At 43.0% G+C, this 22,532-nt stretch overlaps 1 protein-coding gene across 1 annotated transcript in view; it reads right to left on the bottom strand.

Moving 5' to 3' along the window:
* Window positions 1–9,892, bottom strand: part of celsr3 (cadherin, EGF LAG seven-pass G-type receptor 3) — a 99,325-nt gene extending 89,433 nt beyond the window's left edge. Inside the window, exon 1 of the mRNA XM_075476336.1 lies at window positions 3,856–9,892. Coding sequence (XP_075332451.1) covers window positions 3,856–9,511 — 5,656 coding nt within the window. The 5' untranslated portion in view covers window positions 9,512–9,892. The remainder of the gene's footprint in view (window positions 1–3,855) is intronic.
* Window positions 9,893–22,532: the final 12,640 nt, after the last annotated feature.

Raw genomic sequence — 22,532 nt, 5'->3', positions numbered from 1 at the left:
TCCCTGCCATACACAGATATTATTCAGTGCAAAGATATGAATACACCCTCAAGTGCAATACTTTGAGCCACCTGAGAATACACACACTTATATACACTCAGCTGCTATGTACAAACACAAATAATGCATGAATAGGCCCACATAAAAATCCTTCTGCCACAGGAAAACATTGTTCAAACACATACATACAAATGAAGCATGCGCATGCACCTCAGATACATACAATCGACAACACTTCAGTACACACAGGGAGAGGAAATACTGTAAGCAGAGAGGAAAGCTGAGAAGAGAAGAAGGAGAAGGAGGAGCAGAATTGAAAAGAATATGCAGTTATAGAGAAACAGCCCAGGAGAGTTGCTGTATGAGAGGATTACAGGGGGAGGATGAGGGGAGTCTGAAGAGAGGAGGACTGGTTACTGAAGAGAGAAGAGGGGAAATGGGACAAAGAGAAAAGAGGTACAGCAAATGGGTTAAAAATGTACAGACACAGTTGCATGCAAAAGTTTGGATACCCTGGTCAACAGTTTGGTGAGTCAGAGATGAACTGATTTCCAAAAGGCACAAATGAAACCTCACTTTTAAAAGCTAAACAGGGTTATTACAATTTTAGAGTGGTAATAAAGAAAATGATCCCTGTCCAAAAGATTGGGCTCTCTAAGAGGTTTTCGGCTCTTAGAGACTATTTCCACAGGTTTCACACCTTAATTAGCTTCGATGGGTGATGGCTTATTCACAGTGAAACTGAAGAAAGGTGATGCAAATTTTAGTTTGATAAATACTCTGACCCCTCAAACCTTGTCCCAACAATGGGTTAGGGCTCAATGAAGGGCTCTGAAAAAATGAAGGTAATTGGCCCCCACAACGCAGGTGAAGGCAGTAAGAAGATAGCAAGTAACTGTTCACTCTGTTCAGAATATACTATAGGGACAATGCAATAAATAGAAATTGCGGTCAAACTGAGATCTTAAAAAAAAGAACACTTTAGATATAAGTGCTTATAAATTTGCAAGAAGGGCTAATTAAAGCTCTTGCTTGACTGAAAAAGACTATCAGGAGGATACAGCAGACTCTGGAGTTGTGATGTCCTGTTCTATCATTCACCTACAACAACTGAACACACATATGACCTACATGGAAAAGTGAACAGGAGAAAACTCATCCTGCCTCCTTCCTACAATAGGGCCACAAATTTGCATATTCCCATATAAACTAACCTAAGGCATTTTGGAAACAAGTCTTAGTGAAGACTGATAAAGGTCAAATTATACTTTTAGGCCACGATGAGTAATGGGATATTTGGAAAATAAAATGAGGACTGAGCATGGTTTGGGCTTGTATTGCTGCTAGTGGCACAGACAGCTTTCTATCAGCTTTACCAATAGATGTATAAAACCGATTCAATTGAATACCAGCAAGCTGTGCTACTTGCCAAATGGGGTATTACTAAGTACTGACCAGGCTTAGGATACTTCTCCTTTTTCCATTTTTTGAAATCGTCAAAGCTGGAAATAAAAAGTAATCTGGCATGAAATATTAAAGAAATGTTTCATGTTTAACAATGTGCTGTTTTGGAAAACAGGTCATCGTTCACTTGCTTTGCTGTTCATAGTCACAGAAATTTTAACTAGGGGTCCAGTCTTTTGCACTTTGATGTAAGACTTATAATAGATGAGATGAAAAGAGGAGAAGAAGAGAAAGATTATAGATAAATGAAGAGAACGGCAAAAAAAGAAAAAAATGGAAAGACTGACCAAAAAAAAAAGGATAAAAAGTGGGGACAGACAAAAATTCAGTCATCAATCCATCCAGTGAGAGGAGAAATAAAGGAGAAGAAAACGGTGGTGGATATAAGAGGGACGGGCAGTCACAGATAACACACAGCACACAATGAAAGTGACAGCTTTGCTCCGAGTCTGACTCTGGCAGACTGTTGTTTCGTTTTGGGAGGGGGGGGTTAGTTTCATTGTGGGAGAGCAATAAAGATGAAATAGGAAATGAATCTACACAGCTGGTTCAGCCAAGCTGAATATACTTCAGAGAGGGAGACAGACACATAGGTCGCCATGTGCAGGCATGAGTACATGCTGCCCATAGTGCGCACACACCACACCCACTAAACACTTGCTTAATTGTTCACTTGTTATATAAGCCATATTACTCTTTACACTTCTTTTACTTCTACTCACTCGTGCTTTAATTGACTGAAATCACTGTTTACTTACATGCTTCCTGTCACATTCCCTTCCCTTCACTCACTCATTACTTTACCCACTCATTTACTTGTCACTCAACTGTTCAGTGGTCAATTTCTTCTATTCTCTCTTAATCAGCCATTCACTCAATTGATCATTGACTGACTCCTTGCTTTAATGCTTTGTTCACTTAATCATCCAACATTACACCAAAATGAATATGTATAAGCTAACATCATCTAAGAGAGTAAATGGGGTAGCTGGTCACACACATTCCTAAGCCAGCTCCTCTGCACTAAAGCTCTCTGACAGAATGCAAACACACGGCACTACAAAGGTCTCCAAAGCAACAATGTTGCACTCGTTTCTTTTCTGGAGCTTATTGGGTTTCTAAGGCTTTGATCATTGACAGCAAAGAAGCCTGTAAAGCTTCAAGGAAGCTGTGTTTCAAATCCAAAATCAGCAAATACATAGACACAGAAAAACATTTTTAAAATCAAATCAAGGTAAAACTGGCTTTTGATTTTAAAATAAACAAACACTTGTCTTGTGTGGTAGGTATAGCTTCAAGGTAGCCTGAAACCTGAATGCCACGTTATTTTAGAGCCTTACATGATGAATGTTAAACTGAGAAGGTCACAGCCCTTAAAACTGACCCTTACTCTTATGATTCGTCAGGAAAAAGATCACATGAAAGAAGCACAGATATCATTTCATGGGATATTCAGTCATTGGTGGCAGTTTGCTTTGTCAGGTAGAGCTGTGTGGTTTTGTTGTTTCCCTGCTTAATAAATTTTCTTTAATTGTGTAAAAATTGCTATGGCAACTTAGGCTACATCCATCCCAGCTTATGTCAATCAAACTGTGTTTGAAGTATTGTGCTATTGATCACTGCTCACAGCCTCACAGCTCCAATCCCATCAAGGAAAATGTGATTGTGATGCCAAAACTAAGTATATATTTTACCTCAGCTACTTGCAACAGCATAGACTGCCAATAATGCTGACGAAAACGACAATTAGAATCCATTAATAATCATCATCTTCTATCTCACACTGAAGAACATTTCCTAGAAAACTGACACCAACATGTCTTTATCTCTCTGGGGTTTTTCTGTCATGTTTTCTCAAAATAAATCCATACTTTGCATTCCACATGCATCATCCTTTCCTCATCTACTATTAAGTCTCCCCACCTCACATGATATCAGGTAAATCTAACTTGAACAACAGCTCCATCACTGTCTGTATTTATCCTTTAGGGGCTCTCTTTGAAAGACTTATAGATACAGATAGCAGCGGTTGTAGACCCAAATACAAAACCTAATTTTCTTGCTTTGTCTATTTCTTACTCACTCAGTCATCACAGCCTCCATGCACTTTATACAGTTTTAAAAGGCCTGGTCAAACTTTTAAAAAAAAAATCAACCCAATTTCTTTTTGAGAAGAGCCAAAGTGAAAAGGAAGAAGTAAATCACAGAGCTCAGCCAAGCGTCATCCAGCCATATCACTCTTTCTCAGTCACACACAACCGCTTCGTGTAGGAGTCCTTATCTTCACAGTATTTTTACACTGAATAAAGCTACAGGGGATTCTAAACTGACTTCACACACACAATCTCCCTCCCATATTTTCCACACATTTTTTCCTCCATGGTCTCTTACCCGTGACAGTGATCAGCATGGGAGCAACCAGTGGCCTGTTGTTATCCAGTTTTCGGCTCAGTCGGATTTCTCCACTGGTGTGATTCAGGAGCAGCAGGTGAAGCTCGTTTCCCCTGTCGATGGTGTAGTACAGCCTGTCTGACACATCAGGGTCATGGGCGGGTACCCTCCCAATCACCCCGCTGGGGAAACTATTGGACCGATTGGACACAAAGTTGTTGAAAATGATTTGAAAGTCCTTCAGAGTTGGCCGATTGTCATTCTGATCCACCAAACGGATTCTAACAGTGGCCCTGCTGACAAGAGGAGCTGATGTGGCCTGGACTACAATGACATACTCATTGCGGGCTTCATAGTCAAGATCAATAAGTGAAGTCAGCTCTCCTGAGAAGATGTCCATCTGAAAGATCTCAGGGATGTTGCCCTCTACGATTTGGTACATGATCTGAGCATTGGCACCTTCATCTGGGTCCGTGGCAGTGATCTGGGCTACCACAGAGCCCACAGCACTGTTTTCCTTCACCAGAACCTCAAAGTCATCAGCAGGGAAGACAGGGGCATTGTCATTCACATCAAGGACTGTCACCTGGATGTGGACAGGTGTTCGCTGAGGGGGCACACCTCGGTCCACAGCATAGGCAGTGAGCTCGTAAAATGGCACACTCTCTCGATCCAAACGACGAACAGTTCGGACGATGCCAGATGTAGGTTCGATGGTAAAATCTCCATCCCCATCCTCACCGTTTTGGAAGGTGTACTGAACACGGCCATTGGCATGTGCATCACGGTCAGTGGCTGATATCTGGAGGACACTGGTGAAAGGAGGGGCATCTTCACTCACCGTCCCCTGATATCTGGGACTAAGGAACTGAGGTGCATTATCGTTCACATCGTTCACATTCACTTCAACATATGTTGTGTCTGATTTCTGTGGTATGCCATTGTCTTTAGCTGTTATAGCCAGAGTATAGGTCATCTGGTCCTCATAGTCGAGCTCAGCCTGAAGTGTGATTGCTCCTGTAGCTGGATCAATGCGGAACTGGGGGATGTTGTCCTCAAGAAAATATGTGATTCGAGCATTTTCACCGACATCATCATCTGTGGCACTGATTACAACTACGGTGCTTCCAGGTGGCCTATCCTCATTCACACTAACGGAGTAGTGGGCACTCTGAAATACAGGCCGATGTGTGTTGGCATCTGTGATGTTGATGTGCACCTGACAGGTGTCATGGAGTGTGCGGTCTGAGGCAGTGACTGTAAGAACGTAACGCCGCTCCTGCTTATAGTCCAGTGGGAGAGCCAAGGAGAGAAGTCCAGCTCCTCCTGCTGTGCTGATGGCAAAGCGGTTTCTGGTGTTCCCTCCTGTTATCTGATAGGTCACTGCACTGTTGACATCTCGATCCACAGCCGTTACAGTCACTACACTGGTACCAACCGCTGCATCCTCATTCAGACGAGAATAGTACTCCTTTTGGAGGAACTCAGGGCGGTTGTCATTAACATCCATTACTGTTATAGTGACACTTGCTGTAGCAGAAAGAGACGGCATGCCATAATCCCTGGCCTCCACACCAAAGAAATAGTGTTCTACAGACTCCCTGTCCAGAATGGAGCTGACAGTGACCCAGCCTGTTGCAGAATTGATAATAAATGGTGTGTCAGAGCCAGTTCCAGTTAACCTGTACTCCAAGCGGGCATTATCCCCAGAATCTGTATCAATTGCCTGAATGTGGAGAATGGAGCTTCCAAGTGGAGCACTCTCAAGCACAGATGCCTGGAATGGCGTGGAGACAAAGATAGGTGGGTTGTCGTTGACATCTGTCACCTGTACACTTACAATTCCAGTATTGTTGGAGAGAGGTGGTCGCCCATTGTCCTGCGCACGAACACGGAGCGTATACTCCCTTTCAACCTCATAGTCCAGTGGAGCCACAACCTGAATCTCACCAGTGAAACTGTCAATGGAAAACTGTCCACGGCTGTTACCGCTGATGATGTTATAGTGAACAGCAGCGTTACTGTCCTTGTCCCGGTCTGTGGCACTCACACGGTGGATCTCAGAGTGAGGCCGCACATCCTCCTTCACTGCCACCACATAACGCTTTTCACTGAACTGTGGCACATTGTCATTTTCATCCAGCACTGTTATGAAAACTTTGACGGTGGCAGAACGTGGCCCTGGATCCTTCCCCTGGTCACTGGCCTCCACTTGGAGTGTGTAGTGCTCGTTAGTCTCTCGGTCCACAGATCCACGAGTTGTAATGAGACCAGAGCGTGGATCAATCTCAAAGGCAGCTCGTGCTATGATAGCTGTGTCTCCAATAAACCGGTAACGGATATTGGCATTTGATGGGGAGTCTGAATCTGTTGCTCTCAGTTGTAGGATGGGATAGCCTTCTTCTACGTTCTCCCTAATGGTCTCCCTGTACTCAGTCTGTTCAAAGATAGGAGAATGATCGTTCCGGTCTGAAACGGTAATTCCCACCATTGTGGTGCTCGAAAGGCGAGGGGAGCCATGATCGGTCGCTGTGACCCGGAAATAATGCACATCCATGTGTTCTCTGTCGAGAATCTGAGTGGTGGTGATGAGACCTGTATCTGGGTGGATGTGGAAGTAGTCAGATGAGCGACTGTTCATTAGCGGAGCCATTGTGTAGCTCACCCTGCCAGCATCTCCTGCATCTAGGTCTGAGGTTGACATGATTATGACTGAGGTGCCGGGTGGCTGGTTCTCGGCCACTTGTACTTGGTAGTTGTACAGTGAGAAGTTAGGCTGTCTGTTGGCTGCACGTCTAGAGCGAGACCATGGCATCAAAATCCTCCTCTCCTTGTCTCCTAGTGAGTTATCAGCATCTGCTACTATTATCAGTCGTTCCAGGCTCCTTTCTTCCCTTGAAGTGTGCCTTTCCTCCCCACCCACCTCACTCTCACCCCCATCACCTTCCGGGTGGCTTTCATCTATTTGGCCCTCTATTATCCCTCTTTTGCTCTCTAACAGTGGGATGGTGGAGGGGCTTTTGCCTCCATCCTGACCCTTTCCTCCCTCTGCTTCACTCTCCTCTGCCTGTCTTGCCTTTGTTACCCCTTTTTCTCTTTCCCTCTCCCACTCCTCCTCCTCTTCCTCTTTTACCCGTGGTTCCCTCCCTCCTAACAGACGCGCCTCTCCCTGGCCCTCCCCCACCTGTAATTTTCCTCCCCAAACAGCAGCAGCAACAGCAGCAGACCCCTCCAAGCCCTCTCCCTCCCTCTCTGCACTCCTCTCCCTTTCTTCTCCGACCCCCATCTGCAGCTTATCTGTCTGTCTGACACCTTCGGGCTCTAATGGCACTTGATTACCAGATTTTAATTGCATATGTGCGCGTTCACCTCGTTCAGTGGCTGAGCAGTCGGTGGAAATGCATGCTATATGCTTTTGTGTGTCCCCATGCCAGGGCAACTTCTCTATTTCAGATTCACGATTAATTCCATTGATCTGTTTACTCCCTTCTTCTTGGTTGTTGTTATTGCTGTTAATGTTGAACTTGCTCCACGGAATCAAGAGTTGAGCACCTCCTGGAGCTGTCCGTCGTGCTGAAATCACCTCCCCCGCAGAGGTTACGCTCGGGGGAAAGTCGCCCTGCCACGTGGTCACATTAATTTCCGAGTAAAACAAGGGATACTCTGCTTTAATGTGATCAGGCTGAGCAAGACGTGGTGTGATTGCTGTTGCAGAGTGCATCGTGGCTGATGCAGCACCGAGAGATGTATCCTCAAACTGAGCACGCGAAGAAAAGCCTGAGTCACCGACAGACTCTGCCTCTGAAGTTGATTTTACTTTTTCAGCAGACAGATGGAGCGTGGTGGAAAGTTTCCCCCTCTCTGCATAATAACCTGTGTGTGTTTGAGTGAGCGTGTAGAGCACCGGTCCAAAATATTTTGATGCGGTTTCAGGAATGGCTTCTTTCTTGGACAGAAACTGTTGGCCGGGCGTCGTAGTGATGCTTCTCGGTATAAATTGGATGACGAGATTCATCTGAACTTCGCCTCCCTGGGGGGTCATAAACGCGGCTATATATCCGTCCCTCATTTCGTTTCTGCCCGAACTACAGTAACCACCGGGAACCTCCCTGCTCTCTCGCTGGGTTTGACTTCCCTGCCCCCTGGTTGCTGGTACTGATTTCCCCTGCTGAATCTCATTATCAGAACTGTGTACGAGCGTCACAATCGGAAAAGCCAAACCATTATCCGGGTAATTAGATACATTAATGTGTTTGTTGCCGTGGTGCGCCCCTCCTCCTCTGCTAGCCTTTACCTCTCTAACATCCCTCCCCTCATCCATAATTCTAGCATGGTGAGACCTTACATTCGCATCATGTAAAGGGGATAACCAGCAACCTAAAAGCACCCTCTCATCGTGTTTAATTACTGCCAGTGAGCTATATTTCTGTGCATCAGTCTTCTCATCATCTACCCCACATCTCTTGTCCCCTCTGTCCCTAATGCACCAAGTCATCCAGCTATCATCACCCCCCTCTTCTTTGCTGTTAGGATCGATAACATTGTGCCTTCCCAAATGACAACAATTACCAGGCCTCCTGTCCACGCTGACTGAGCCTCCATCACCATCCCAAGGCTTTTTGTAAATAATGTCCCTGGGAACTCGTTGTTGCTTAATTTCATCAGTGTTGCCCGTTTGGGAGGAATAAAAAGTTGGAAAGTGGCAGATGTAGTCCGAAATGTTGGTACAAACGAGGTTAAATTTGAGGATGTAGTTTGAGGCAATAGCATGTGGTAAAAAATATCCAGAAAGAGGATGATTGCAGCAAGAGGGGGCGGCTAGAGAGGAGCCAGGTGAGGGCTTGGTGGCCTGGATGTCGGGGCTTAGATGGTGGACATGCCAGGGTATCGGGGAGCACCATGTAGATAAAAGCCTCCTCACCTCAGGAGCCCTTTTGCACACTTTTCCTCTCCTCTCTCTACTTCCGGGTGCCCCGCACAGGCCACAGGCGTGCACAAAGGCTCTGGCAGCACCACGTTTGGCGAGGTGTGGCCTCAACGCCGGACACAATTGCGCGCATGTTTTAGTTCTTTGTACTGCTCTTTTTTTGCCGTTTTGATCCGGCGATGAGGTGAAAGCAGGTGAAGCGGTAGGTGAAACAACGCCCTTCTTCCCCATCCTTCCACTCTCCACACCCTCCCCTGCGCCGACGCCATCGGAGTTTAACCTGCTCCTAAAACCGGGATGGAGAGGAGGAGGAAGATGTGGAGATGGAGCCGGGGGGCTGTCTGTACTCTCCCCAAACGTCCCGACTCCTTTCAATCCTTCTTTCCGTGCCCCCCTCGCCCCATGATATCCTCCCAGTGCCCCTCCTGCGCGCTGTACTCCAGAGCATCCCTCAGTCTGTGTTTGCACTACGGTCCACCTGCTTGGGCGTAGATTCCAGCTGCCCCTCGGCAACTCCCCTGCTTCCTCGCGCTGCTGCCGCTGCTGTTGCTCCTGCTGCTGCTTCACTTTACCGGCGTCTCGATAGCAGAGGCCCGGGGTCCATCTGTTGGAAGCCCCTCCTGTACTCACCGTCCCCGAGGTGAGGGCTAACAAAGGACCGAGGAGAAGCAGGTGGAGTGCCAGAGACGAGAGCAGGAGCGGGGTGAAGCCCGTTAGCGGTGCAGCCATTTAGTCTCTTCCTTTCTCTGTATCTCCCCTCCTTTCTCCCTCTTCCACCTCAGACTATTCTCTATCTTTCTCTCTTGAGTGCGCCTCCCCTTCACTCTCCCTCGTTCCGGCTAGGTGGCCAGTTCCAGGACCGCCAGAACCGCCCGACACCTTCCCCCAGGCTCCGCCGTCTCTCTGTCTGCCTGGAGAGTTGGCATCTACCCGCTGTGGTCCGTGGAGCTGGAGGTCTGAGCGTTAGGAGCGGCGCGGCGGCAGCATCTCTCCTCCCGTTCACTCACATCCAACATGGCTCACACACTCACACTGACTGACTGGCTCACACTCTATCCCTCGGAGCGTGTGTGTGTGTGTGTGATTTTGTATGTAGCCCGCGCGCGCACACACACCATCACGCTCTCCTCATCTCTCCTCTTTCCACCCCTCCCCCTATGGCTCGCATCTCTCCACCGCCTCTCTCTCCTTTGCTCTCATAATGGTTGGCTCCGGTGCGCAGGGCTGTTACACAGCACCCGCGGCGGCCGCCATATCACCACTGGAACAGGAGGGGGAAATAGTCCGTATCTTATACAATCACACCGTCATCACCCTGTCACATGAAGAATTATCCTCTTAACAAAGAGCCCTGCAGGTTTGTCACCCTTTGCCAAAGTTAGACAAACTTGGACATGATGCACATGCCTAGAAGTTAGACATCTTATTCTATTCAAAATATTCAAAATAAAAATTAAAAACGACCCACTGTTTTAGGATGAATAGGAGAAAAGTCATTAATTGAAAGTTAACAAAAAAAAAACAATTTTCTAATATTTTCATGTTATGTGATAACACTATTTCAAGATGCAGATGTTCCACTTCGGTGACGTAAGCTTAGGTTAAAGCTCAAATAAAAGTGACGTAATTTTCCTTATTACCGATGGGGGATTTACCCGCACACACCCAAGAGTCCATCAGAGATTCATATATTTGCTGGGGCAGACTACAACCCCCCTCCAATTTTATTACAGGATTACTGTAATTAATTCCAGGAAAGGCACAATCATCTCAATTTAACACTAATTTGCACGGGCTAAATAGGAAGATTTATTTCCTGATACTTTAATTGGGGGGGGGGGGGGGGGGGGGATTCGTCGCCTTATGGAAATTTATAGAATTGAAAATTTCTCCAACATTTGCACAGCATCTTCCCTTTCAATAACAATTTATAATGCTTGCTGGGTGGTGTAGTTTCCCAATGACACGGCTTAAATTGAATATAATTTCTTCCCGCGGCTGATGGGAGGAGATACACAAGGCGTGTCAGTCGGGGAAGCCGCGCATCAGCGCCCAGAGAAGCAGCCAAATCTGCGCCCACGGCTGACACCCCGTGTGGATGCACACATCCATCCCTTGTTCTTGCTTCTTTTTCTCTCTGTTGAGTGTGTTTGGTGTTTGCGTGTGAGGGATTTATGTTTCTGTTGTACTTTAGAGCAACAGTGTCTAAATGATGTGGGGGAAAAAAACTGAAAACCTGCACAAAAGTGTAAAAGTTGCGTTTTAACCAAAGAGACACCATCGTTTAATTCTGTTTTATTGTGCTTCTGGTGCAGAATTATTGAAGCTGTTTATAATGACAGTAAAATGTACTTGTTGGAACCTTTAAAAACACCCAAGGGCACCTACAATAAATCAAAGCATAATAACACAAATAATTAAAGAGAGAAGGTTTACATCAAAGTGCTGATGACATGCCTGGATTACAGATGAGTTATAGCAGTTGCTGCACACTCATATTATCTCACTCATGCCTACACATCAAAGACCACAATGGAAAGAGGTAAGAGCTTGAACTGAGTTGGTTGAAGCTAAGTTGAGTTCTAACCAATTCGGTCTAAACTGAAAGATATATCTGAAATTAAATTTCCTTCAGAGTGCTGGTGTGATAGTACAAGGTTGGATCCCCGCCTGATTTATTATTATCATTTTTCTTCCTGGCTGGTGGAAGCTTGGAGCACTGCCAGAGCAATATGGCAGTCAAAAATGCGATTTGGAAAGCACAAAAGAAAAGTGCTCTTCCTCCCTTCTCTCGGTGTCCGCAGCACTCCTCATGCCCTGTCACCAGGATTTGCTCTAATTTTTCCCCCCTCTCGTGCCATTGACATATCCACACACGCTTCAGTCAGCGAGTGCGATTACTGCGGAATGTAGGTTATTGTGGCGCAGGCTCGGTTTGCTAACAGGATTTGGAATGGGTGCGTGTCAGGGGAACACGAGGACGTCTAGACGAGTTGTGATTAGGCAGCGTGAGAAACAGTGTGATGGGTATTGCTCATTTTACTCATTCAGTAATGACAGTTTGGGTGTAATGATGGCTTTACCAAACAAGTAGTGGAAGCTGTCTATTTGTTTGTCAGCCATCACAGAGGTCAGAGGTCAGAGTCGCCCATGGAGCTGGGCTCTTCATCAAGCAGGTGGTTGCTGACGTGGGAGCTTGAGCCTCCAATTCAATCAAGGTCTTTGTGCGAACTGCTTTGTCCCAAAAATCCCTGCAACTGAAATGAAATAGTATATCGCTGTTATTGTTACAGTGGCCCTCACTGGGAAATTAACACACTAAGGCTATTACAATTTCAAATTAAGTCGTTGTACAAGCTGCCAGTAATTAAGTCTCATTGTTATCATCCTCCGTAAGAATGAGTTGGAAGTTAAGTCATAAAAAAGCTGCAGCATATATGTGGTATGTCCAGCTGAAAGCAGGGAGAGTTGTGAGATTTAATTTGTCAGGCCCAATATATTACAGTGCCATGCAAAGGTCTTGCATTAACCCCCCGTTTCTTTATATGTTGCTTCCAACAAGTCAGACAATCTGTTTTTAAATGGACTTGAGCAATAGTACTCCAGGTTTTCTTAAGGTTTTTCAAACTTTTTCTTTGACCATTGGCTGCTTTTTCATGCATTTTTGGTCCAGTCCTTGTACCTGACCATTTTCAGAAGAATGTGTTTTTTCTTTTTTTCCATCTTAACACTGACCTATGAATCATTCGAACATAAAGGCACCTATCTAAAAGTACGATGCAGTTTTGTGTCTACACATAACAGACAACTGAGCAAAGAACCAACTTTAAATTGTATGTTGAGGTTACAAGCAACCTGTCACAAAGTCACATGATTTGTTCAACCAAAGAGCTGACACAGGGCCCATGAGATGCATCTGGGTCTGCTGATCCATCTAATATTCAATGAAGCCTCATCAGAAATTTTCTCCATAGGTGGCGGTCAAAAAGTCTTATGGAAGGGAAACAGGGAGAAAATAAATTAACTGAAACTCAGTGGCCCCAGGTCTTATGAATCAAAATGTGAGGACCCAACGTCAACGTTATTGAAGCAGTGTGGGATCATCTTGACAGAGAACAGAACAAAAAGTAGCCAGCATCTAGAGAAGACCTTTTGGAAAGCCTTTCAAGAAGTCTGGAGAACTATTTCTGAAGACTAAACAAATGACAAGAAAGCTTGTCTGAGAGGGTTCAGGCAAACTTTAAAGAGAAGAAATGGTCAGTACCAAATACTTACTTTCAGCAATGTTTAAGAACCAAGGTGGTCAAAGATGAAGACTTGTGCACAGTACTGTATATTCATATATTATTCTTAAATTAAGTTTTTGTGGTGCTAAAAACTTCACAAGAGCAGTGGTGATTGATTTCAGGATGAGTTGGTTTGAAACTTTCATATTTTCCTCAAGCCAAAAGTTGTTATGTTACAGAACAAATTATGACATACAAATATACATTAACAAGGAAAAACGCTGTATTAGATATAGGGGAAACGAGAATTATACTGCATATCAAAAATATTCTTTCCACATTAAAAAATATGAAAACTAGTTTAATTATTGTTTGCCCTTGAAGGCCTTTGAGGTATTAATAGCCTCTAGTCTATCAGGGCACATAAAATCCAGACCGCAGCAAATCCATGGGGGAGAAAATTTCTGGCATGAAATAATTCTGGTTCCTATTCTGGAAGAGAGGCAGTTCATTATACCGAACAGGAAATCTAATAACACCAGGATGTGAAAACTTGCACAGGCTTTGAATCTTTTTAGAAACTTTCTGAAATGTAAACTGTCCTCCAAAAAAAAAAAAAAAAAAGAGTACTGCGCTTCCAATTTGCTTTGCATTAATGAATACATTAATCATTTTGAACTCATAAACTTGTAATTGAGTGCTTCTGGCAAATCCACTTAAAGCCTCTGCAAATGTGCAGTTCATTCAAGGAGCATTCATGTTCCACACTAAGAAACAAATATCCAGTGACAACTTCAGATGTCTTCAGGACTCAGTATATTCAGTCTGATTGGCAGTTTGAAAGAATAGCTGCGAATGGCATCACAAATCTTGAGACCTTCAATAATTCTCAATGTACCCTTGAAAGGTCATGAATTATGAATAGATGTGCATGTCAAATTAAATAAAAATCAGACATAAATCAGTTGGGGGCTGATCCCTGCTTCCGTGTTTCTCTAATTAAGTGAACAAAATTATTAATCATGCCTTATTAGATAAACACGTAAATAAGAGTTTTTTTTTAGTTTACTTTATATATATTTGTGAGATAATAATTACAGACTAATACGATATTAAATCTAGGATGTATATGTTTCATTTCCACCTTTCTTTTTATTCTGAGTAACTAGTCAGATTAATTAGGTTGAGCAGGGAGTCTAATAGATAGGGTGTTGAGAGGCAGCAAAGAGGGAGTGCTGTGCCACTTACAGCTATTTATAATGGATCAGACAAGCTGGATGGACTACAAACACTAAACGAAAATGACTGACAGGCAGTTACTACAGCATCCTGTGGGGCTCTGACATCAGACAGAGGGGAAAGACAGAGGATGATGGGAAGAAGCTGTGAGACGAAGGAGCAGAGAGTTAAGCCGCTGTAATACATGAGACATGGAAAAATACAGCAAGTTTTTTTCTGGTTGTCGTTGGGTTTTTTTCAGCCTACACTGGCTACTTTCTTTGAAATGGTTTTCATTCTCACTCTAACTTGACGTTGCATGTTGAAATTTGAGAAGGTTAACAAAAACATATTCATCTACAAAAACAGTTACAGCTGTGACAAATGTTTGCTGTGAGACCGAGAGATAAGAAACAGCGTTTACAGCTTCAAAAACACAGAAGAAGAGGAAAGAAAGCATGAGAAGGAAGCTCAGGAGAAGAAGGAAGATTACGTTCATATCCTGATTTTAAACTAACATTCAGTCCAATGAAACAACCAGCAAAAGCCACCTCATTCAGGTCTATGCAATTATATTAAGACACTTTATCATCTGATTCCAGCTATGAAACCTATCAAATGAAATATCAACTAGCATATAGAATGCAAGAATGCAGTTGTGACCAGATCAAATAACAGAGGCAGACTAAGACGGTTGAATTCTGTATTACTGTGATATTCTCCTATAAATGAAGAAGGTTGGAGTCTGGGGAAATCACCATGAGCACTTCCAAGAAAAAAAAAAATCTATTTCAGTTAGTCATTTCCTGTATTTCATAAAATGCTTCCATGGTTATAACTCTGTTCTTGCTTCCTTCCACAGGATTTGGACACAGTTGGAGAGAGTGCCAATGATGGATTTTTTTCTTCGACTTTAGCCGTCATTCAATTTATTCTCCATATGTCAGCGGAGAAAAGTGGTCCATCTGCTTCTTTTGAAATCATCATCATTGCATGTCAGTGCAAAATGTGAATGCTGCCTCTAAAACTCAATGTTGAAATGAATCTTTCAGGTAAGCTCGGCAATTTTCTGCCATCATTGTCCATTCTAGCTTTCAATGAAAACATACTAGTTTGGTATAATTTGACTAATCGGCTACTTTTAAGAAAAACACAGCACCAAACACACCTACCTGCTTTTTAATGGATGCAAAATTACATAGTGGTTTGGTCCATTCAGGACCATGGACAGCTGCCTGCTGCATGATGTTGGCGCCACCTAAAAATTTATTGGAAGAACTCTGGCCACTTAATACTTTGGCTTACAGAGCAGCCTGTAATAGTGCCTAACTCACCATGAAGACAGAAATAAGTAGGCGGAATTGAAATGAGAAAACCTTATTCCTAATTTAGTCAGGTATTGTGGGTCTTGAACAGCTGGATCCTGTTGTTGATCCACTCGGCTGCCGTCTGCTCCGCAGCCCATTAACAACCATTTTCATCCACATGTACACAACATGTTGATATTGTTCTCTAAACAGAAAAACAATGCAGCCTCCACACAGCTTCATCTGACTGTTTGGAGAAGCGTGAGAAAAACAGATGCTTTGGCAATTTCCGAAAAAATAAAGCTGCAAACAAAAACTAATATATTGTGCATGAGGAAATTTAAATGATTTTCAACTGGTGTGCAGCACAAGATATATTGTAACCCTCCAATAACATTGCAGATAAAGAACAGGATTTCATCCACATTATTGGAATTGCTCTGCTTGAGGTGTGTTATAATGTTTATGCCAAAACCTGGAGGCTACAATACATGATATTTAATTAATTGGATTTTGACAAGCCCTCAGACAACCTTTCATTTATTACTCTACTGTGATATTCTGAAGATTTTCTTAAGGGAATGACCTCACAATAGAAAACTGCTTCCTTCTAAAACATACTTCTACTAATAGGTGGCATCCCATATTTAAAATACAATTACAGCTTGGAGTTAAAGTGAAATGTTTGCTGCAGAAAGGATGTTCCCATTTTTCAGGGATGACATCTGACATCATAACATTTAAAGACAGTGAGTTTGGTAAAGCTAAAACCGAGACTAGCTTTAGTGGATCTGTTTACGTGCGCAGAGCGCGCGCGTGTGCGTGTTTGTGTTGTCAGTCAGCTGGCCTCCATGCGCTGATGGATCAATAACCGGCTGCCTCCTTGCAGGAAGTCTCCATACTGTTTAGAGCCTTCAAGTAGAGGCCAGCGTGCTTTCTGTCTGTGTGGGTTTCCATGGGAACAGTCCGAGAGGTTGTGTGTGCACTGGGTATATATGTGTGTGCGTGAGATGTTTACAGGGGTACGTTGAGAGTGGTGGATTACTGCTGCTCTGTGTGTGAGTGAAACAGAGTGAGATTGAAAGACAAGGAAGAAGAAGAGGTGATCACAGAGAGAGTTGGGGGACATGACCACAAAGCAAAGCTAAAGAGAGGGAGCTTGAGCAGCAGTAACATACATGTTACATGTCCACAAGGATAGAGACAGAGACATATCATAGAGAAAAAGAAAAAATGGAAGAATATCTATACAGATAAGATTGTTTTGTGTCCTCATTGCCTTTCCTCTCTCACACAACAGTCCCCTCTAATTGCCTCCTGCCCTCGGCCCTTTCTGTTGATCCATCTTTCCAGGGGGAATATGAAGGGGGTTGTGCATGTGATGGGGTAGGCCACAGGCTGTCTATAACCCGACATCCCCCTCCCGACAACCCCAAATAAGCCAGGGAGATCCTGAGCAGCCCAGCAGGTGGCTAGAAGCCTGCTGCGCAACTGTTCAGGCTGGAAACGATGCAGCAGTGATGCATATTTAACAAAGGGCAAGGGTGACAGAGGTGTTACTGGGTGTGTGTTTGTCTGTGTATGCACCAATCAAACAGGCAGTCAGTTCAATGACAGAGGGGCAACTTGCTGGAAAAGCCCTCCTCTCTCCACATTCACACACACACACACACACATATACACACACAGAAGAAGGCATATGGCGGCAGCTGCCCGGCACGTGCCGTGATTGTGCGCGCATGAATAATGAGCCTCGCCTCTCTGCGGGGACGCGCCTCACTTGATGAAAAGATGAAAGAACTGACGAAGGAAAGGGCAGAAAAAAACCTCCTGTAGAGTTGCCTCTTGTCTTGTGATCCATAACTGTTGATTTAACAGCCGGCTACTTAGTTCATCATTACTCTCTCTGTTCTCAGCTCATCTTCTATCACCTTGTTCATATTTATTTTAAATTAGCCCACTTTAGCTCATTCTATTCCAGCTCTTTCTGAGCATGGCTTTGGTGGTTCACCCTGCAGGCTGATAAACTCGGTGCCATTACAAGAAGGAATGGCGAGCAACTTTCGAAGTTGCTCAGCCATGACAGAGTAGCTACATGTAGATATTAGTTGTGTGATTATTTTCAGATTGCTTATCTGTGTTACAAAATAATCCCTTTTGCTTGGCCATGAAAATTTTATGTTACAGTAGTCCCATTCAATAATTTTGACTGCATGGATGCTAATGAAGGCTCTTCAGCAGCACATGCTGTCAGGCCAGAGATTTATATTAAGAGTAATGGTAAGTACTTGAGTAGATCAGCTGAGAGCTGAGAAGGTTGTTTAATATATATTTTTTTATTTTCTAATATCATCTAGGTTTAAAAATGTCCAAATGTTTGAGCCTTGATAAGCTGTATAATCACAAAACGAAGTACAGCAGGAATATTTAGAGCTTAAAGTGAGACCAAGAGACACCACCACAACACAACTGAGGATCAATGTTGTAAGTTAAGAACTTCAATTTTTTTACTCTGAAATGACAATTGAGCCCTTTGCAGACAAGAGATAAGTAACATTAATGGCTTCACAAGTCTGTCAAAGTGACAGCAAGTCCTCCACTCACCAGTTATCCCTGCAAACACATCTTCAACAAAAACAGAGAGCCACAGCATATGTGCAGTATTTGCCAATTACACAAGTCTGGACAGAACATCAGGTGAGGTATGTGTGAGTTCTTATAGAGTCATCATTTTCTATCGAGTCTTATTACCAAAAGAGTGTAGCCTAACATGCGCACAGTTGGTATATGAACGGGATCAGCTTGAAATAAAAATCCATTTTCTTCACTTTTAAGCCTATTGAGCGGATGATGTGATAAAATATCGACTGTGAAGGTTTTACAGCACTTTACAGAAACAAGGGCAGTTACTATCAACTGTGGGACTTGAGTTCATTGTCTCCAAAGCTCCCGCTCTGTGAAGAAACACTTAGGTTAATGCACATGATTATTCCAGGAATATATATATGTATATATAGAGAGATATTCTTATACCTAAACCTAAAGCATACCCTGCTTTATCAGATGTGTAGTTCCATGAGAGTATGATCTTCAAAATTAACATCTTGATTTTTTAAAGAAGACTTAAAGAAGAAAAATAAAAATTCAAGAAGACATCAACTCATTAGTAAAAGTACCGAGCTAGGGAATAAATCAAGTGAGAAATAATCATTTTTCTACAGACTTTCACAATCAGAGGAGCCGCCTCCAGCTGGCAGTTAGAAACGCAGGCCTACTGCGCTTTAAATTGTCTTAATTTTTCAGACCCACTGGCTCCAGCCATGATTATTCTATCAGACAGGCCAGGCTAACAATGTAACAACTGGTAGCAGTTGAGCAGGCCCTCCTGCCAAACAACATAACATCCACAGTAGAGCCTCTGCTGAAGCTAATCATGCACCAGTCTTAGTAAACTTGCTCTGCTTCCTTAACACCTGAAATTGTGACTTGTAAAACCGAATCACTCACCTATTCCTTCATTCATATTTGATGCCCGCTGTAAGCAGGGGGCTGGAGTCTATTCTGGTTTCCACTGGGCCAGAGACATGAACCCAGGACAGGTCGCCAGATTATCACAGCAGGGCCAAGCCAAGAGGCAAGAGACACTCAGTAAAGACTCATCCTCACTCCTACATTCAATTTGGAATATAAGTACAAACAAACAAGCTTTTTTAAAAACTTATTATTAAATTATTCAACTTTATCATTGCAATATTTAATCAATTGTACTCGCATACATCAAACAGTTTGTCATGTTTGTAACATATCAGTGAAAGCATTTATTGACGGATAGTTGAGGATGTGCCATTGACACAGGTGTTGAAACTGCTGTTTTTTCATCCCGCTCTCACCTGTAAGGAAGAAAAGTGCAGCGCTGGAGATGGTAACTGGTGTGCTTTCTTCCTCTTCTGCTTTGAAGTCTACTCCAGTAACATTAGGTCATTAGTGTGTTGAAATGCCATTAAAATGGGCAACTTGGGGTAAACACCAAGTATTGTCAGGCTTCTACCAACCTTGCTGAATTTGTGCTGTCGCGTCAGTAGCTAACGTAGCTTCAGTTGCTAGCTAACTGCTAACTGATGGTGAATCAAAGCAAACCGTCAGTATGATGCTGCTTTATTCTTCATACTTGACCATGGCTGATTGTCAGGTTTATGACTATCGTTATAGACTTTTATAGAGTATTTTCAAAGGGGTTTAAACAGTCAAGTGCCCCAGCTTGTCTCTAAGCCGTATTTCCGTGTTTATTTGTGTAAAACAAAAGAAAACAAACAAACACAATCCTATGTTGACTGGAGCTAATTTGCTCAGTTTCTAACTGATCTAACTGTATTATGTATATTAAACTTTTTTTTTTTTTTTTTTTTGCACTAAATGCCAATACACAACAAGCACAGAACATATTTTTGGACATGCTGTCATGTGCTGTCAGCCCAGAGGCTAACACAAGTTGTTCCATTTGCAAAATGCAAGAACCCCCATCTCCCAAAATTCATGAGTAAAGGTGGTTGAGTTGATGAATATATTTACACTGGTGGACCAAACCAAGCAGACAGTGACTATTTGTCCTGGATCTCAACAGGTGTTGAGGCTGAGGATTCCAGCAGGATGCCAGTACCACTCTTCTTCTGTTTCTGCTGGATGTGTAAGTAATGCAGTTTATTAGGACTTGCTTAACTAAATCCCAGCCTTGTTGTGGTAATATTGGTTTTGTATCTACACATTGGTTTTGTACCTCAGAGTTTCAAGGAGGCTGTAAAGCTGCAGATTTGAGTTTTTCTGTTTTTGTTTGGCCATGTGTTATCTGTGGATCTCCGTGTACATTTAATTAAAACTAGTGTATCATGCAGTGTATAGCAGCTTTATCACATCTCAGAATGGTGAATGTGCAGGAAAAAAGCTTTTTTCAAACACTTTTTGATATGCTAAATATCTCTTACTGCACCTCCAATCTTCCTGATTTTGTGTAATTCATTTATTTCAGCCCCCTACTTTTCTTTCTTTCACCCTCATCCCTCCTTTTCAGACGTGCTTTCTTTGTTCCTGTTCTCCTGTTTTGCCTCTCTTTCTCTCTCTTTATTACCTCTGGCGTCCAATTGGCCAGCATTATAGTTGCTCCAGTCAAAAAATGATGTCATTAATTATTTGGGCAGAGATTATGTGATTAAGCCTCTTCGTGTGTGTGGGTGGGTGTGTGAGCTCCCTTGTCTGAATCTCAATGCGTCCCTGAGTATGTATACATCTTCGTGTAATTGTGTGTTGTATCTGGTGGCCACATTATTAGATTAAAATGAGAGAGGAGAGCCTGCAGGCATGGGCAATTTGGTCATTAAATGTTTAGCCTCTTGCTATTTTGTCTATGAAAAGAAATCAAACATACAGGTGAATAATAACCAATCAGAATCTCTCGAGAATTCATAAAAAGTCCAAATGTACTGACATCTGAAATCAAACACCTCCAATTGAGAACATACCACAAAGAAACACTCTGTGCTTTTCAAAGCAAAAGAAGGAGGCTTAACAGCTAGATTTCCAGTATTTCTAGGATGCCGTGTCATAAAATCTTCCCTCAGTGAAATCTCAAAGATACTTCCATGTTTACTCTGAGTTTCAAAGTACCCACAATCCTTTGCACACTTGAAAAATGGTGGATTTGGGTGATATAAAAAAATGTTTTAGATTTTTGTCATTTGTTTGTTTTAGCCCATAATTGTGAAAGATTGTAAATATACCAGTTATTTATCACGTCATGTGTATCGACTGCACTCGTTGGGACTGTTCCATTTTGAGTTGTGGAAGGTGTTTTTCCTATCCTACGAAGGACATGACTTGGTAGGTTCCATTTTACCAGGAAAGCATTCCTCACTTTGTGAAGTACCTACTATTTCCATCGCACACTTTTGTTCAAGTCCCAATGTTTTGATTATAAAAAGACTGATGGAGTAAGAAAAAAAGAGCACCTGCAGTGAATAAGTGAGGACAGAAGATAAACAACAACATGGTCAACTCTTTTGAAAGATGAGGAAAAAGACAAAAAATTATGAACAACAGATAAAGGGGAAGAATCCAGTTTTAAGGTGAGGAGTCCAGCGCAGACGTACATGGTGGACTAGATAAACAGATCCGCGTCAGGACTCTGTCGGTAAGCACCGGAAAAAAGATTGGAATACATCATGCTGCATATAAGTGAGTGTGTGTTTGTGTATGCGTGTGTGTAAAGGAAAATATTCTGAAGGGAGGGGACTGGAAAGGAGGGTTTATAGGCCAGCTGTGTGTAGTCTTTTAGTCAGTCAGTGACCTAAATCACAGAATAAAAAGAGAGAGAATAAAAGGAGGGTGTATGAGAGGGGGAAGAGCAGTGTTTGTGGATGCCTCAGTGTGGAGGAGAGATAACGTGAAAAGGAAGTGAGAAAAAACAGAGAGAGGTGGAGGAAAAGAGGGTAAGAGACAAAAGTTGAGTAGAATCAAGCGTGGGGAAGTTTAAAAGGATGTTGATGCATGAATGGAGGGAGGGAAGAGTTTGGGTGAAAACAAAGGATAAGCAAAGAGGAGAGTTAGAAAGATGACATTTATGGAGCTGAAATTATGCAGTGCAAGATATAAATATCTGGGCTTGTTATTCGTTCGTTCGTCTGTTTTACATTTCCAGGGCAAAAACTTCTCAGCCACCATGATGGCTTACCAGACAAACACGCAACTGCTCGCTGTAGCGTAAGCATCGCACCAGAGCATGCATAAAGGAAGAGGGGATATCCAAAACATGCCAGGCTGTAAATCTGACACATACAGAGGGAAAAATAATTTCATTCGGATTGTAAAGTGCCCTTGACACCAAATCCCACATTAAGAATTTATCGCTGTGTTGCAAACTAAAGACGAAATTCATCCCTGTAAATAATTGAATTGCTGGAAAAGTGTCGGGGCTATTTACACAGAGATTTGATCCAACATATCAAGATC

Source organism: Odontesthes bonariensis, chromosome 10, assembly GCF_027942865.1.
Source record: "Odontesthes bonariensis isolate fOdoBon6 chromosome 10, fOdoBon6.hap1, whole genome shotgun sequence".
In the NCBI taxonomy this organism is placed as follows: Eukaryota; Metazoa; Chordata; class Actinopteri; order Atheriniformes; family Atherinopsidae; genus Odontesthes; species Odontesthes bonariensis.
This window is presented reverse-complemented; position numbering and strand designations above follow the sequence as displayed.